Genomic DNA, 18,196 nt, shown 5'->3' with positions numbered 1-18,196 from the left:
AATGAGTCCACACAGTGAAGCACACAATAATTCAATTTGGACAGGAATGTATAAAAATACAAATGTTTATTCTAGGCCTTGGAGATACTAAAAGAAAATGAAACGAGCATGTGATATTATCGCACCCTAATCAATAAAATGATGAACATATATACATTTACCTTTGGTTCATAAATGCATTCAAGTGACTTAATCAACACAAGAGGTAAGTAAATTAATGCAGCGATGATGGAGGCAAGTCACAAGTGAATTTCCCTAACTTCAGCAGTCCAAGCCCTAAGTCAAATGGGGCATTGTACCCAAAAGTCACAGGAGCCACAATGCTTCTCCCCAGAATGTAGCCTTTGTAGGTAAATTCTAATTTACTTGTGTTGGTGATGGTTAAAAGAAGATATTCAACAATGTTACTAACATAAGTAATTGTGTTCTTATCTTTTAGAAAATACTACACATGTTCAACGACCAAAAGGCAGTGGTATGGAAGGTGTAAGCAGCAAAGTTTCTTTGGGCCCACAGATGTGGAATGAGACTTGGCAAGTCCCACCTAGGTCTCTGGGCACACACAGATGCAGCACTAGCCCGCTAAAGCAGCAGCTTTCCTGGGCAAGTGCATGACCGTATGAGATTTCCTGACCTGGCAAGACGGGAGGAAGGCCAAATTACAATATGGCCAGAAAAAACAAGAAAAAATCTTGTGACACAGCCATTTTAGTGCACTAGCCATGTTTAGTAACCGTACGTGGTAAACACAAATGTGCACAATAAAAATAATGCAAGAAATTGTAAAAATATATCTTCTGCCACCAAGTTGTCTTTTTGGGATTTTTCTTCTCTGTGAAAGATAGTGAGCTAAAGATTCTGGGTAAGGCTCTTGTAACCAGGACTCATGTCTGGCAGAGAGTCTCCCAGGACCCCCCTTGTTATCTGCATATTTCAAGTAACTTTGGGTCTCACCCTAAGTTACTAGGGGAATCCAGACGTGGACCCCTTGCTCACTATTCTTAGAGAGGCACAGCTACACCCTACTGATGAGTTTCAACCAGACCAAAACACGTGTCTGGGATTGCTGTTGGTACTCTTGTTCAGAGAAGAATTGCCTAGCATTTCGGTGCTGGACTGCCCCAGGGCAGGACAAAGACTGATGTGTGGGATATTTCTTCTCTGTGAAAGATAGTGAGCTAAAGACTCTGGGTAAGGCTCTTGTAACCTGGACTCATGTCTGGCAGAGAGTCTCCCAGGACCACACTTGTTATCTCCACCAAGTTGTCTTTAGGCACATTTAAAAGTAAATAAATAACATATTAACACCGCAGGGTAAACAGTTGTATGAGTTCCACCTTTTCTTTAGACACATATAGAAGTAACCAAAAATCCCAAGTGTAAAAAGCTAGGGTGACACAAACGCATCTCCATTGCACTGCTTTGTAAGATGATGGGTGCAATGTTAGTCACAAAAGGCAAAAGAGAAACATAGGGCCTAATTCACAGAAGCGTTTTATAATGGCAAACCCCCACTGGAAAATGCTCCGTGAATTAGGCCCATAGTTTCCCAGTACCGATGCCTGAAGGACTGATCAGTTTCCCCATAAAATATTAGCAAAAGGGAAGCAAAGCTGAAGTCTCTACTTCTCTTCAAAAGTCAGAACAGTTTTGGACTATAATTTGGTTCTTTTTAGTATTCCCCCTCTTACTTTACTTGTTCAGTTTCATTTGAGAATGAATGTGCTGGAACTGTCATTAGTGAATTGAATGTATTGACAAAATTGATCAATGATAAGGAATCATTTTAAAATTAAAAGGTCAGAACAAATTCAAAAATAAAGCAAAACGTTTGGGGGTCGTAAAACTGTGGAGGGAAAGTTGCCAAAAGAGAAATCTTTCCGAACACTTGCCTACCTTGCACACATACTCACCACACGGTACCACTAGCTCTCACCAACCAATACCTCACCTTTTCAGCAATTCGCCTGCACACTTTAATCCACTGTCCTTCCTCCTGCTGATTTTAGTCTGCCATCTCCTCCTCCTCCTCCTCTAATCTCAACCGTTCAATGAACAGTTTCTTGTTGCCCCTCTTACCTCCCCTCTCCTTCGCCAAATGAATTGCTGGCCCTGACCAATCTGTCCTGTTCTTCCCCACTGGGGTGATGTTTACAGTCAGTAGAAGTTCAAAATAGCAGGTTAAGCCCTGTTCCTTTTCTCCGTGGGGGCTACTGTATTGCAACAACGGTGGTCCGCTTTGCAGTGTCCCAGTTCGTGTTAGGGGGCATAAGTGCAGTCCCCCACCAGATAAGTTTAACTAACCACTGCTCTGAGACATGTCACTGCTGAAGTAAGTATGGTGTTTCGTTACTGTGTGCGCTGGCACTGTGGAGCAGTGCGCAGCATCTCTGGCAGCCACATAGATCTCTGGGCTCTCGTTCGCTGGCTCCCCCTCTCTGCTGGCTCTGCATCTCAGATGACTATAGACCTTTGTGTGGGGTGTGGGTGGGTTACAGTACTACGGTCGGTCACCCGATGCTGCTGCTGTCTCACTGCTGATTCTAGGAAAGAAAGAGTAACTTTGTCAGAATTTTCATGAAGAGGTATGGGGTGATGCAAGTTGGTACTGTACATATACAAGCAGGCACTTGTGGACAAGACAGGAATTGGGGCGCTCTCAATTGCCACTATCATCCTCTGGGAAAGAACTGGCTCTGACTTCCACCCTGGTAGTCCAAACACACCAGGCTAAGAGGGGTTCCTCTCTCCTCATGAGAAAGTCTGATTACTGACCTTGTCACTCTATCTATGTCTGCACTGTTCAGATGCATTTTCAATTATGTACTTGCACCATGCCACATGATCAGATTCCACAGCCCTATGACAAGAATAAGGAACTCTGTTTCACCTTGCATGGTTTGATGATAGATTGGGCCACCAAAAAAAAGAAAAAGCCCTTCTAGCTCGAAAGGAAATGTTAAGTAGCAACCCCATTATCAGTATGGTGTGAATAGTAATAACAAGTGGTATTTTAAATACTGCTTATTTTGAAAAAGTACCTCTTAATTATGAGCTGGGGTGGAATTGGATATTTACTATGTGCTGGCCATAGAAATCATTGCAGCAGGAAAGTATGGGTTTGTACCCCATTTAGTGGTTTATATATAAACTACTTGGTAAATATCTGAAGTGATCCAAACTCATAATTGGAATGTGTTTTTAAATGTAGTCTCTATGTAAAATGCAACGTTTTTACCGTTCAAACTATGCGCCTAATGAGGCGCTTGGTTGTGGAATGCCAACAGCCTTTCGTTTAATAATCAATCTAACAACCCCCTCAAACTTGTGTCTTCCAGATCCATTTTCCAAAGCACTCGCAATTGATGATGCAGCTTGCAATGTCTCTTGCATACCTAAGAATATAGAGATTTGGCGGTACATTTCTACAAAGGATAACATTGTATTTTTGTTCATGACTCGTTTCAGCAAATACACCAAGGCGTACCTTTTCCCCTATGTCTTTTCTAACTTCTTCTGAAATCCCTCGCTTGACCGTCCTCTTGTCTTCATGCACCCTGAAGCAAATTTGTTTTTCATAGGCGCATTACAATGACCTATTAATAAATCATCTGTGTTTTGCAACCTATTTGAAAGGGTTTGGATGTTTGTGTGCCAAAAGTCCTTCATGGGTCAGACCACTACTGACTTCCTACTGACTTCCCGTGCTGTTGCAATTGGTTTGGTGGTTTTGAGATGTGCTACTTTAAACCCCTGCCGCCATGCCATTTGAGATTTGACGGATTGCCTGAATACTTGCCATACTAATAGTAAAATAGCTGAAACAGGATTGAGCTTTTTTAGGAAGTAACTGGCACATGTTTCCCAAATGTTTGAGCCATCAATTGGTTGCCAACTGATGATGATCTTTGCCACCTGCGGCCAGCAACTTACAATGTGTTTGTTTCCCACAGGGTGGTAATTTTAAACCTTCACAACAGCGGGTGTTTGCCGGTGGAATATCCAGCGGAGACTTCGGATGCTGGGAGAAGCACACAAAGGGAATAGGCCAGAAGCTTCTGCAGAAAATGGGTTACGTTGCTGGAAGGGGCCTTGGAAAAAACGCTCAAGGTATTGCTTCAAGGTGCATTGCTAAAGATAATTCAATTTTGGGACTTGCGCCGCACAACTATGAATTCACTGAATCTCAGGCAGACCCACCTCTTTAAATTTGTGTGAAATTAATTCATTTTAATACTGTTAGATTTGAAGGTGATCCAAGGTGATCCACAAAGCAGATGAGTTACCAGCACATCTAGCAGTGGTGTAAGCTTCCCATGTTTACAAGACAAGAGGGCAGTCCTGTTGCCAATATTGAATGTGCATGCTTCACTTAGTGTTGTACAGCTTAATGGTTGCTCCTCATTACTAGGCAGAGTGGGTGTTTGGTCCCCGGACCATTCCAAAAATGGGTCCACTTTGTATTGCTCATTCATTTACCAATTAGTTGGCATCTTTGTATCGGCCTCACTGGTTTGTTATGTACTGTTGGGTAACGTGTTTTGTGCTAAAACACCACTATGCTTAATGTACAACCAGTAATTTATAAAAAGAAAAAGTCTGGAGACTAGATGTAGGGCCCGTTTCTTACTTTTTTAGATTATCAACAGCCACTTCAACAGCAACCAAATATCCTTTGCTAAAAAATTTGAAAAACAACTTCCATTGCCTACAATGAATCAAACATCTGTAACCCTTGTTTATTACTCCTAACCTGGCACAAATATTGAAATGAACACCACTGCAGTTATCCTAATTTAGTGAAGGATCTAACTCACTACTTGATAACCAGTTCGAGTTCAGATTGTTCAGGAGCACAGAAACAGCTTTTTTGTTTGAGACAAGATCTTCAAAGCACTCAGTTATAACTCTGCTTTGGTATTCCTTCTGCTAGCCCTCTCGGCAGCTTATGACCCTGTGGATCACTTTAGACTCATTAATAGATTTAACTTCGACCATGGGCATCAGACTGTTCCCTAAAATGGACCTGTTAATTCCCCACCAATTGCAGCATCTGTTTCAAAGTAGGTAAGTTGTAAACTAGCCCATCTAAACTAACCCTGGGCCTTTCCTAGGGTTCAACAAACCTCCCACCCCCTAGCTTTTCATTGCAGTAAAGGCAGTTTTTCTACAACCCCCAACCCTAGGGGGCAAAAGCACCCAGCTAAAAAGAAAGGCTAATCTTTCTTAAAGGTATGTAAAGTGGCTTAATTCTCAGGAAGGGATAGGAGGTGCAATTAGTCTACACACTTGCACATAGAAAAATACACCAGGGGGCGCTGTTGCGCAAACGGCAAGATGGCTGCTTCAGCATGAGCTCTGTGGTTGCAGAGAGCTCTCGGCACGATCCTTGCCGCATCAGAGCAATCCCGAACATATATAAATGAAATAAAAGTGATATAAGGGCAACCTGAAAGCACTGGCTTAATTGCAGGAGCGTTGAGGCAACAACGCCAGAGATACTCGACCTGATGGCGTAGTCCCCCTCCGGACACACACAGCTACATACCTCGACCGGGGAGAGGGGCACCTGGTTTGCGTCGAGGGACCGGAGCACCAAGACTGAGGCACACTGTCACCCACCGGCACATGGACGTGCCCCTGTGATGCAATACTACTCCCGGAGAAGTAACACGCCTCAGACGGAGAGGCCCGTGGGGATCGGCCACCGGACCCACGGCGGATGCTGTTGAGAGGGGGCTCGCCTCCCTGGACCGCCTCTGATAACTGGCGGGCCTGCGGTGTTCCCGAGTGACCACGCTCGGCAGGGCCAGTGCAGTGAGACAACAAAGGACTTCAGTGACTGCTGTGGACTGGCATTATCCGCTCAGCTCTGTGCTGTGGGTGGACAGATGCTGCTACCCCGACCCCCAATGATGGGATATGCTGATCTGCCTGGGCATTCGCGGTCACCAGATCTCTAACAGATAGCGGAGCTGTTACGTTCCACCAGCACAACGCAGGAAGAGCGAGTTTGCTCATGGTCCTCGGTTAATGTGCAGCGCAGCCAGGCTCTTCAAGCACCGGCGCGTTCGCTATGATCCTTTGGTGCCAGAAGAGTGCCAGCGACCCTACAGACTTCCCGAGCGATGGAGGGCCACGCTGTTGTCTCCCTCCCCTCTTGAGCCTTCAAACCCCAGCTCATTCGCTGCACACCCCGTTGCTGCATCCCGGAACCCTGATCCTGGGCTGGGGAGCGGCTCTGGACTTCTCCTGACTTTGCCCCAGAGACCCCTTGGAACACTAAGACAACAGGTGGGTGACCAACCATGGTGGGGTGCCAATTTGGCTCGAAGGGACACCCTGGGGCGGCTTGATATCTGCGACAAGTATTGACATTGCACGGGACCCTCTGGCCCATGCCGCTCCATAGAAATAGTCCATATTTTATGCAGCGTTGCTGGGCAACTGATGCGGCAGAGTTACCGTACAGGCAGGGGGGCGCCTCATTTTGGTCTGTGTCCCCTGTGGCGGGACTCTGGGTGTAGCGCCTCCCTGCTGCAACCCAGAATCCTGAATTTGGCCCAGCCCCTAAGAGGAAACTAGGGCGATGTCCTAGATCTTGCAGACCTCCCCCACATAGGGTGCGCAGCCAGGAGAGGTCGGCCCCAAGGCCGCTTTTACTTACACCTTTAGGACAGATCTGCGGCACGTGGGCTTTTGAGATAAGGAATATAATTTGCGAATGGGTACTCCACCAGCCCCTCTTGAACCTATCCTTCTCTTTCATCGGCGCAGGACCTACTAAAGCTCTTGACGGCTGGGGCAACTGGACTAGTCTGCATACTTGATACCCTGAAACTGGGCCTGTGTCCAATCCCCCCACCTTCCTCATACAGGGCGGTGGGTCTTGAGTGCCCCAGGGCTGTAATCCCTACACTGCAGATGGTGACAACACAGAAATAAGCAAGGGAAGCAGGATCTGCAGTGTCTTGAAGTCCCTGGAAGGATAGATTCCTGCCAGCAAACGCATGCGTTGACGCACTGAAATACTACTACAGCTGGACACAGAAGAAACTTGGCCTTTAGATCTGCACTCCAGGGCGCACCACCCCACATAAAGGAAAGGTTCCTGCATCTCCTAGAATGCCTAAGGGGCCAGCCCACAAAAAAAGAGGCACTATGGAGAAGTTTGCTAAACCCACTGCCAAACGGACAGAAACCAGCAATGTGGGATCCAGTGACCGGGATGTGTCAGCGCCGTCCCTGTACCACCCTCCCGCGGACTTACAGGGAGTGGTGGCAAGGGTTTGCATCGATAAATGACAAACTGGATGGCATCAATGTCAATATCTCTACGATCAGAGCCCAGTTGGAGAAAGCTACTCCTCGCATCACGGAGACTGAGACCCGAGGGGGCGTGGCAGGAGATACCATAGAGTCATTTCAAAAACACAGTCACAGCGATGGCCAAAGACTTGGGCTGTGTCAAGATGAAGTGCGAGGAGAGGCGAGATCGCGACGAAACATCTGCATCATGGGGGTGCCGGAAGACTCGCTAAAGGGCCCTATGGAAATCGCTGTTGAGGGCCAACTAAGACTTGCTGGGAGACCCTGGCTGATCGCAAATGTTTGTGGTGGCGCAAGCTCACATGTATCTGGCGGCAAAACCTAAGCCTGGGGCATTCCCAGGACCGATCATCCCAAGATTGAGGAACACTGTGACCGCGACATGGTGTTGAGAGCAGCACGAGAAAAGTGTGAATTGAAAATGGACTTGAGTGCTATCCGCATTTTCCCTGATTTCACAGCAGCAGTACACAAAGAAAGGCGCTCATTTGTCGGAGTCAAAATGTTACTGAAAGGGCGCCAGGTGCCTTGCGGAATGTTATATCCAGCCAGGCTCCTCATACAATTTAAATACAAGACCAATTTCTTTACGTTTCCAGAGGAAGCTGCATCGTTTCTAGAGGCCAGCATTCCTGTTCCAGAGACACATCGAGTGGGAGAGGGGCAGTGACAGCGGGCAGGGCCACAATTTTTATGTGAAGGTACCCAATGTGCTGGCGTTGTCACACTGGCCTATAGAATGTATATTTCGTAGAGTGTCCCTGTCAATGGCTCAATGGCTAATTGCAACTACTAATTGTCAAATGGCACGAGTGTTGGTAACGAGACATTAAATATGCTACGGGTTCTAGCTCATTTCAAGTTCGATGATTAAGCATGCTGAGAGCTCCAGGCACCACGGGAGTAGTTGCCCCCAATCCAAGTGCACACTGTGGTTGAACTAGTTAAGAAGGGAGGGACGGGGAGGAGTCTCAGGGGCAACATAGTCAAAATTTGGGGCACTATTAGGATGGGGGAAGGTGGGATTCAAGGGACGTTGGGGCAAGGGGAGTTTTGAAAATGCACAGGTTGATCACAACGAGCTATGAACAATGTATCATATGATATGGGGATGTACAGGTTGTATGGAAATATGTGAGGGACGATGGCTAAAGTGGGCCCGACCGGAGTGAAGTTATTGAGCTGGAATGTGAGGGGGCTACTCTCGCCTATAAAAGCGTGCAAGGTAATGACTTGTGTGAATAGGCAAAGGACCCAAATACTATTTCTACAAGAAATGCACCTGTTGAAACCCCAGGCATGAAGAGTAGCCCCAGAGTGGGGGGAACGGCGCTATTATACATCATATTCCACCAGAGCCCGAGGGGTGAGGATATTGATCCACAGATCATTACCATTTGTACATTATGCAACGGAGCGATGCATGTGGAAGATATATGCTTATGCATGGAAAACTGGGTAATGCTGAAGTCTTATTAATAAATATCTATGGCCCTAATACAGAAGACCCCGAGTTCTATGAGGATGTGTTCCGTAAATGTGCTAAATACCCCACTGCAATGGTGATCTGTGGTGGAGACTTTAACACTATCTTCGACACTGTCTTAGACCGCACAACGGAAACGTCCAGAACCCTGACGGGGGCACCACGCATGATCCATACCCATATTGTAGACCTGGGCTTGAAGGATGTATGGCATGCGCTACATGGCTCACTAAAGGCCTTCACTTTTTATTCAACGGTGCATGACGTGCACTCTCGCATAGATCTGTGGCTAACGTCACAGAGAGTATTGGGGTGGGTGGTTGAAATCTGCATACTGCCCAGACGCTTTCTGATCACTCCCCGGTGTTGCTCAATATTCTCATTCTCGAACCCCCCCCCCCCCACCTGGAGGCATCAGTGGCATTTCAAGGCCTCGTCCTTATTGGACCCAGTGTTTCTGTCCAGTATGTCACAACACATTACTGAATTCTTCGACAATAATGAAGGGTCAGTAGACACGCAAGCTACACTGTGGAAGGCCTTTAAGGTCTATATGCGGGGGGTTGTCATGTCCACAGAGTTTGGAGTTCTTTGCAACATCGGGGGGGGGGGACTCAAGAGACGAGAGGAGGCCCTACTGATATTACAGACGAGCACGCATGGAACCAGTCACCTCAGATTAGCGGGGAATGGCGGACCGAGAATGACGCTACTTTGAGAGGCTGGCGGCTGCTTGTTAATATGGGGAACAGGAGAGGCCAGGTCAACTCCTATCACAGATGGTTCGTGGTGAAAGGGGCAATGCACCCATTCCATGTATAGCAAGGCGAGATGGATGGGTGTTGAACAGTTGAAGAGATATGTGATTGTATTCTATGACTTCTATGGGGATCTTTACTCGCCACAAAGTATAGCCTCAGAAAATGAGATAGATGAATACTTAGCAAAGATACCCACAACATTGTCTGCCGAAGCCTGAGATACGCTTGAAATACCTATAACAATCGCTGACATAAAGGAGACGATAAAGAGCTTGCCAAGTGGGAAAGCACCTGGCTCTGACGGGATAGGTGCAGAATTTTACAAAGGATTTAAGGACATCTTAGCCCCTCGCCTACTGTCAGTCTGGAATGATTCTCTGGAATCTGGTGTCCTACCGGAGTCTATGCGGGAGGCGGTCATCACCTTATTATTGAAACTTGGGAAGCCACCAGTGGATTGTGGATCGTATCGTCACTCTCTTTTAAACACAGATGTGAAAGTATTTGCTAAGATACTAGCATCTCAGCTCCATCCACTGATGCCCTATATGGTGCACAAGGACCAAGCTGGTTTCATACAAGGACTATCTACAGCATCCAATATTCGGAGGCTATACAGTGTTTTGGCAAACATACCAAAAGACACTGAGGGGGTTGCACTGTCCTTGGACATGCAGAAATCCTTCGATACAGTACACTGGCCATTTCTCTTCATGGTGCTACATAACTATGGGTTCAGTCCCAACTTTGTAAAATGGGTGAGGCTTCTATATACACAACCACATTCCATGGTGTGCACCAACTGGGTCTTGTTAGCAGTGTTGACACTAGCGGGGGCACCAGGCAAGGATGCCCGCTATCGCCACTATTATTTGCCCTGGTAATAGAGCCCCTAGCAGATCTCATGTGGTCGTGCCATACTCAAGCGGGCATAGTCACAGCAGGGCGGACAGACTTGATAACACTCTATGCTGATGACACACTGATGTATGTACGAAACCCTGAGAAGTACTTACAGAGGGTGATATCTGCGGTTCAGGAATTCGGGACCTACTCAGGCCTTCGACTGAACACTAAAGTCTGAGGTGTTTCCACTGACGGAAGCCACGAGAGAACCCAGTAATATGCTCGGATTAAGATGGTTGCCCAAACAAGTGAAATATCTAGGGGTTGAGGTCACACGCTCTGCGTCCCTAGTGCGCTCTTTGAATTATGATACGCTGCTTGAACTGCTGTGTACTAAACTGGAACGATGGTGACCCCTCCCTATCTCGTTGATGGGCTGGGTTGCATTAGTAAAGATGATCATCCTGCCTAAATTGTTCTACCTCTTCAGCACCATACTGTTGTGGCCAGGTAGGTGCCTCATAAAAATTACAGGGCATGCTCCACGTTTGTGTGCAGGGGTAGGCTATGGTCAGCTGGAGCCGCCTCACATTACCGTACGAACAAGGTGGTCTGTCTGCTCCAGATTACGAGGTGTACAATTTAGCTGCTCAGGCGTATTATGAAACTCACTGGGTGGAGGGGATGCCACATAAAGCTCACGAAGAGCTAGAGAGACCGGGGTTGAGCAGGGCCACACTTCTACACCAGGTGGTTACAGGCGGTCAGAGGAACAGAAACCACCTGGACCCAGTATTAACCACAAGAAAAGCATGGTGAAGACTGACTTGAAAACCCAATAATGTGACAATGTACAGCCCGGTCGCTCCTGTCTGGGATGCTCAATACCTGAGTCCCTCTAGAGATGTGCAGCTGGCCATACTCTGGCGTGCGGCAGGTATTGACTACTTAGGGACTTGTACCGTGATAGTGAATTCATGGCCTGGGAGGATATGAAAACACAGACTGGGGACAGTGCGCTTCAGAAACTGCAGTATTATAGACTTCGGCAGCACTGGTGGCGACGTGGGCTGTTTTGCCCCAGGATCCCCCCCCCCCGACCCCCCACAGCAAATCCTAAACTACGCAATCTCCCCAGGAATGGCCAAAAAAATCAGCCTCTGCAATATATAAATTGCCACTGGCGACTAGAGGGACTTGCGTACTAGACATTAGGGGCAACTGGGAGAGGGACCTGGGCACATCCTTTACAGATGCGCACTGGCTCCAGCTATGCAAACTGACAAGGCAGTGTCGTACAATTCTAGATATAGATTCATCCATTTCAAACTGCTGAATAGATCACATCTGACCCCAGCCCGTCTTAAGAGAATGTATGCAACAGCGGACGGGAGATGCCCTAGATGCCGTAGTGAAGATTCAGACTTACTGTGCATGTTGTGATCTTGTGGAATGCTCACTGAATTTTAGCACAAGATGTGTTGCACTCCAGCTGATGGCGGGTCAGCCGATACGCTGGGAACCAATAATGTGCATTCTGGGGTATATGTTGAAAATGAATCCGCAGAGGCGTAAGCTTATTAAGATTGGTCTTTTGTTAGCTAAGCATGCTATACTGCAGAAGAGGAAGAGTGCTGTGCCCCCTACACTGGAGGAGTGGGAGAAGGATAGGACCTGGGCGAATGATGAGGAGGAAGTGTATGCCAGCCTACTAACCATTACGAACCGGCCAAAAGATATTTGGGGTGGCTTCAGTCAATACCTGATTGAAAAAGCAGTCAACTTGGGATCTAATGTGTCATTAACAATTCCCCCTGAAAAACTGTGTACTATGCAACCTGTTTGTATATCATCATATTGATTCCTGTACAAGTACCGTCTGATTGTATACATTCACAATGTTGATTTCTTGTGCAAGAAAAAAAAAGAAAAATACACCACTCTGCAAAATATATACATTATATTACACAGATAAAAATGTATCTGTTCATGCATATACTTGGACATGTTGCACATGGTAAAAAAATACACAGTACATACTTGAATATGGGTCCACCATCCACAGCATGCAGTGACAAAGGGGATAAAGAAAAAGGGATCCAGACATTCTAACAGCTAAAGATGCTTAGTGCCTGTACAATATTTAGTACATTGTCCAACAAGACACAATCCACTAATCCACTCTTGTAATATTTTAACACACAGGAAAATAAAAAGTCCCCCAGGCCCCTGAGGCGATACCACAAATCCACAGTAATTCTGGCCCTTTACGACAATCGGTGCCATATTTAGGCTTCCTACTGCCCTAGGCCCAAATAAGTGCATGCGCCCTCCTCCCCACCCCCAAACTCTACTCCACCTCTGCCAGACTCTGCACCTTTGGCAGATTCCACCCCTTCAATGAACTCTGTCTGTGTTGGCCAAACTCTATGCCCTTTCACACCCATTTTGTCCCCCATTTTGTCTCCATAACACGTTTTTAAGGTTGCAGGGATTAGAAAGTTATTGCTTCCACTCTATTAATTCAAGCCTGTCATCTTCTATGTTGTGTTAAGTGAAAGAGTGTCATCAGCAACGCCACCTGACCAACAAGCAAGATAATCCATACTGGCACTACATAAGATAACAAAACTGACCCCTAAACATCATAATTCATTAGACCCCACGAAGGTGACAACTACAGCATGGGTAAAAATTACAGATATCTTTGGACGAGATAGGTTATATCATCTGAGTATGCCGATATGGGGGGACACGCAATCGCTCTTTTCACTGGATGGGGAGGTGGCCATACACTGGAGTTCCAGAGGGATCGCTCAATGGGGGCAGCTGTTCCGGGGCGGGCTCTTTGCCACATGGGAGGACCTAAAGGAAACGGTGGCGAACACGAATAGACACAAATGGCAATACGACCGAATTAAAGAAGTCGTGCAGGGTGCTTACCCGTCCTTCCCGGAAGAACGAGAGATAAATATGGGGTTAGGTTACATGTTCACGGGCGGCTCCCAGAAAGTCACAGCTTCTGCATTGTATAAAATCATAACCCAGACGCGCCCAGCAGGGGTACACCCGTCCAGAGCCAACTGGGAATTAGACCTGGGGCAACAAATGGAGGGCCACGAATGGACGCAAATATGTATGTTGACCAAAAGAATTTCCTGTAACTCCAGATATAAGCTGATACACTATAAAGTAATACACAGGTTACACTATACTCGCGCAAAGCTTAAGCGAATATACCCCTCCACTTCGCGAAGGTGCCCGAGATGCCATGCCGAGGGCGCAAATGTTTACCATATGCTCTGGGAATGTATAAGACTGAAAGAGTATTGGAGGGAGGTCTGTGCAGCGTTAGATGTAATGGCAGATCTACCTGTCTCGTGGTCACCAAAGTTGTGTTTGCTGGGTGCGGTGGGGAAGATGAATCCGACGTGGCGTAAACTACTGAATTTGAGCTTGCTAATCGCCAAGAGGGCAATATTGTTGAAGTGGAAAAGTGCAACACCCCCAACCAAGGCAGATTGGGAGAGAGACATGTTATGGACAAATGACACTGAAGAAATGTATATAGACTCTGTATTACCCACCGCCAGACCCAGGAATATATGGGACCGGTACAAGCAGTACCTTGCAGACAAAGCTCTAGCGGAAGAATCAGAATCGGGTACTGAATGAGTGTGTATTATTGTTGATGTGTAATCAGTTTGGATTTGTAAATGCATGCGCTCGGCTTGTGTGCACCAATAAATAAAGTTTTAAAAAAAGAAAGAGTGTTATCAGATCTCTGCTGCCCAATATTGGAGAAGGCAGTGTGCTCTGCAGTTGAGTGCACTAGAGGTAAATGTTATGGCTAGTTGTCTACTTTCGGTTGGGTACCAAAACAATCTTTTAGAGCAAGTGATCAGCACATAAGATGTCTGCCAACTGCACACTAGTGAGAGAAGGATGGAATGAGGAATTTTGGTTTCAATGCTAATATCTGTTTTCTCTCACAAATGGCCTGTTGTCACTCTGAGACGCACCTAGACTGGTCTGTAATATTAATGCAACTTAACTCAATTTCTACATCCGGTCTTATCAAGTGGTAAAGTTTACACATGAAATATATGCAAGTGGTACAGGCAGTTCTTATAACAATGTTGAATGAAAAGGACACTATCCCTTTCTCATGGTTACAGGTCTGATGTTAGCAGGGGCAAAATTGAAAGAAGGCAAGTTATCTGCTGCAGCCGATGTACCTCCAGTGCCTTGGGCTGGAACGCCATTAAAATATGGCAAAATCACATGTTATATTATTTTTAAATCTGCCTTGCCATAAACACCTCAGTAGAGTAAAGACAGTTGGAGAAGGTTCTTGTAATCTTTGGCTGTGCATTCTCACGGTGGAGTAATTATAAGGGTGACCCGGAACATTCATGTGTGGGAAGCAACAGCATTCCTCGCAGCTGTACAATGCAGGAATCTTTTATGACAAATAAAGTGGTAAATACAGTTTACAACATTGCTGTTTATGCAATTATTCAAAATACCCAACACTTCAAGAGTGAAATTGAGCAACGGATTGGCCGTTTATTACCCGTGTGTGGTTTAGGCTATGGGTCTTCCAAGCTTGCATTTAAGGTAATTTAAAATGTTTTAACTCTGTAGAGTGGGTTAGACTGTACAATACATAGGGACATTTTGAGATGTGTGGGTATATATTTCTGATGCTTGCTAATCGGCTTAGATTCACATGCTGTGCATATAGTCTGACATCTAGTGGTAATCGCAGAGTATTGCATCTTTGCATCTTTCGAAGATCGAAAGGAGACGCCGACGTGGGCGTGACTGTAACACTATCCCTAACGTGACGTGTAGTGTAGCCAAAATCCCTCACACATGTAGGTCCCTCTGATTTGTGTTTTTTCTGCCGTGAGGGCGCCTTGTAGTCAGCATGCGTGAGTACAGAAGGGAGAAGGTGTAAGATGTCTTTGTTCCTTCTACTCCATGAGGGGAGGAAGGGTGGGCGCATGTGAATCCAAGCAGATACAAGCATCAGAAATGCATAATGCATGTTAATTGGCTTAGAATCACATGCTGTGCGGGAAACCTCTGTGATTAGAGACACTGGGACCAGAATCTCAGTGGTTGATGATTCTTTACTTGGCTTTGAGGAAGTAGGTCGAGCTCCTCTGAGACCCATAAAGCTTGTAGGAGGCCCTATCCAAATACTCCCAAAAATGCCTGTCCTCCTTAAATGTAATCACATGACTGTCAGGATTTCTGTCAATGTGCAGGCAGAAGTGCCAGGTCTTGTTCTCCTGGGCAATGAGCTGAAGACTTTGGGTGTTGTCTCGGACACAGCAGAGCCCCCAAGTTGAAAGACCAGAGCTCAAACAAGGAAGGCTAGGGAGGCCACCTTAAAGGACCTCTCTAAATAGCTCAAGAAGAAATTCAGTGTCTCTCAAGGGCAAAAGGCCCCCAAAGCCCAAGACTTGGGGAAAATAGCTCTGAGGTCCAAAAAAGCTTAAGGTCACTGCTGTGACTCCAGCTCAGGCTGAGGTGACTGAATCTCCAGAAGACCCACCTTCTGGTGACAGAGATTCAACCTTGTTCGATCTGGATCTTAGAGACCATCCTGATAGGCAGACCTTACTTGCAGAAGGTGGACCCTCTAGGACAGACTTCAGCAAGGGACAAAGTGTTTCCCGCTTTTGAAGGCTTGCCCAGGCAAACTGCTTCCCAACTTGAAGGGCAGGATCCTGGGACGCACAGCTCTATTTGGAGGATGGTCTCCTATATAGTGAACCTGTAGAGTCTACTCCCGGCGACCAAAGGAGACTGGTGGTTCCCTAGGCAGTAAGACATCTTTTTTTGCAGTTGGATCATGAGGTTTCTGGTCACTCGAGTACCAAGAAGACCAAGGAAGGCTATCTTTGTATTTCAACTAGACCCAGACGGTTAGACAAATACTGCAGAAGTTTGCACACGTGCCATTGTTTCTATGGATATGGCACCCTTCATGCCTCTCCCAGTTGTGGGATCACCTTTTGAGAGGATTGGGATTGACATTGTTGGTCCCTTTTGAACCTCCCACTTCCTCAGGCAACGTATGTGTTCTTGTTGTAGTGGACCATGCCACTAAATACCCTGAGGCAATTCCCATGAGAACCGTTACTGCCCAGTGTTAGGCAAAGTTTGTATGCAGTACCCTATGGGAACACTACACACAACTATGGATACAGGTGTAAGGAAACCAAACTTTGGTAGAAGTCCGTACTATACAGTTTTGGTAGCGGGGCTGAGCAGCCAGGCTTATCTCAAGGGGAATGTGAGCAGCAATGATGTTTGTTATACAGCGGTCTACAATGACAGGTGTTCAAATAAACTCTTTCACTCAAGGTTTCTTTGATAAATACTTATTTATCTGTCAGTTATAAAACATTCAATAGAAGGAGGCAATTGTATAACACACAAATATACTTCAATACTATTTCAGAATACTTTTCAAGAGGAATAAAAGGCAAAGATTATTAGAACATGAAAGGTTACAATTATTCTTTGACAGTACATATACTTTGAGTTCACCAGAAGAGTCAATTCAATTCAGTAGGCTAGGCCAAAGTCAATGGGCTAAAGTCTTGGATAGGATAAAGCGGTTCTGCTAAGTAAACGGTAAAGTCTCTACACAAGTTCTCAGAAGTAGTTTGTAAAAAGAACAATCATATGTTGGGTCACAAGCTGATTAGGCTTGCGAGTTTCAAAAGTTTCAAGCACTTTCACCGGGAGAGGTAAGTACTCTGTCTCGTTTCACAGTACCTTACAATGAAGAGAAAGATGCAGCTGATGTCTTGTCAAGACTTGCAAAACCTTCCCGTTCCCTCTCCTCACCCGAGTCTTCAATGGTGCTTTCATATGTTTCAGAGTCCTTCTTTCTCCTGGTCTTTTTGGTTTCTTTAGGCTTCTTCTCCTTCTGATGCAAATAGGGGCGAGCTCCCTCGGAGGCCACTGTGACCCGCAAGGAACAAGGTTAGGGGGAGCACCAAGGAGCAAGCTCCCAAAAAGTCCAGGGAAAAAGCCTTTAAGGTGGAAAAATCCCTGTAGGGCGCTTCGGCGGAATGTGACGGTGAAATCAGTAGTTAATCCTTTTGGTTCGGGAAAGTTGTTAGTATTGGAGATGGCCCACACTGAACAGTGGAGGTGAGAGATTCTTTTTTCCTTGGTAAATGTGTTTTAATCTTCTTGAAGGAGATGGGCATAAAACTCCAAACAGGAAGTTGTCTCCGGAATCAGAAGTCGGCTGGACAATGCAGCCTTAAGTGAAGTCAAAAACAGGAACCTTGCAATGATGGGGAAAGAACCGCCTGAAGTAAGGAAGCAGACTGACAAACCCCAAAGAAAACAGAGCGGAATACGTCTAGAGAAAGACGTAGACTAGAAATGTAAGCCTCAGTAGAACTAAACAAAGCAGCACGAAAGGAGAGAAAGAAAGAGAGAAGGCAAGTATCCGCCGTAAGCCCGAAGGATAGGAAATGACAGCTAGAAAGAAAGGAGTACCTCTGAGAGATGGCGGTCAAGGAGAGAAACAAATACAGAGCCGAAAAAGAACGTACTGATAAGCGATGTCAGCAGCCCTCGACCAAAAATCAAGGTAGCGGTACAATCAAAGAAAAAAGACAGAGCAGATAAAGAACATACCGGAGAGTGGTGACGACAGCCCTAAACACTGGACACAAGGCGTTGGGCCAAAGAAAGGAAAAGGAAATGAAAGGGTGAAAGGGAAAGCAACCTTGTA

General features: G+C 46.1%; 1 protein-coding gene across 1 annotated transcript in view; it reads left to right on the top strand.

Annotated features, from left to right (window-relative positions):
- TFIP11 (tuftelin interacting protein 11) overlaps positions 1-18,196 on the top strand; it is a 643,289-nt gene that overhangs the window by 106,952 nt on the left and 518,141 nt on the right. The window contains exon 4 of the mRNA XM_069623380.1: positions 3,954-4,110. Coding sequence (XP_069479481.1) covers positions 3,954-4,110 — 157 coding nt within the window. The remainder of the gene's footprint in view (positions 1-3,953; positions 4,111-18,196) is intronic.

This window comes from Ambystoma mexicanum, chromosome 11 (assembly GCF_040938575.1).
Source record: "Ambystoma mexicanum isolate Mex_15411 chromosome 11, UKY_AmexF1_1, whole genome shotgun sequence".
NCBI classification, from domain to species: Eukaryota; Metazoa; Chordata; class Amphibia; order Caudata; family Ambystomatidae; genus Ambystoma; species Ambystoma mexicanum.
This window is presented reverse-complemented; position numbering and strand designations above follow the sequence as displayed.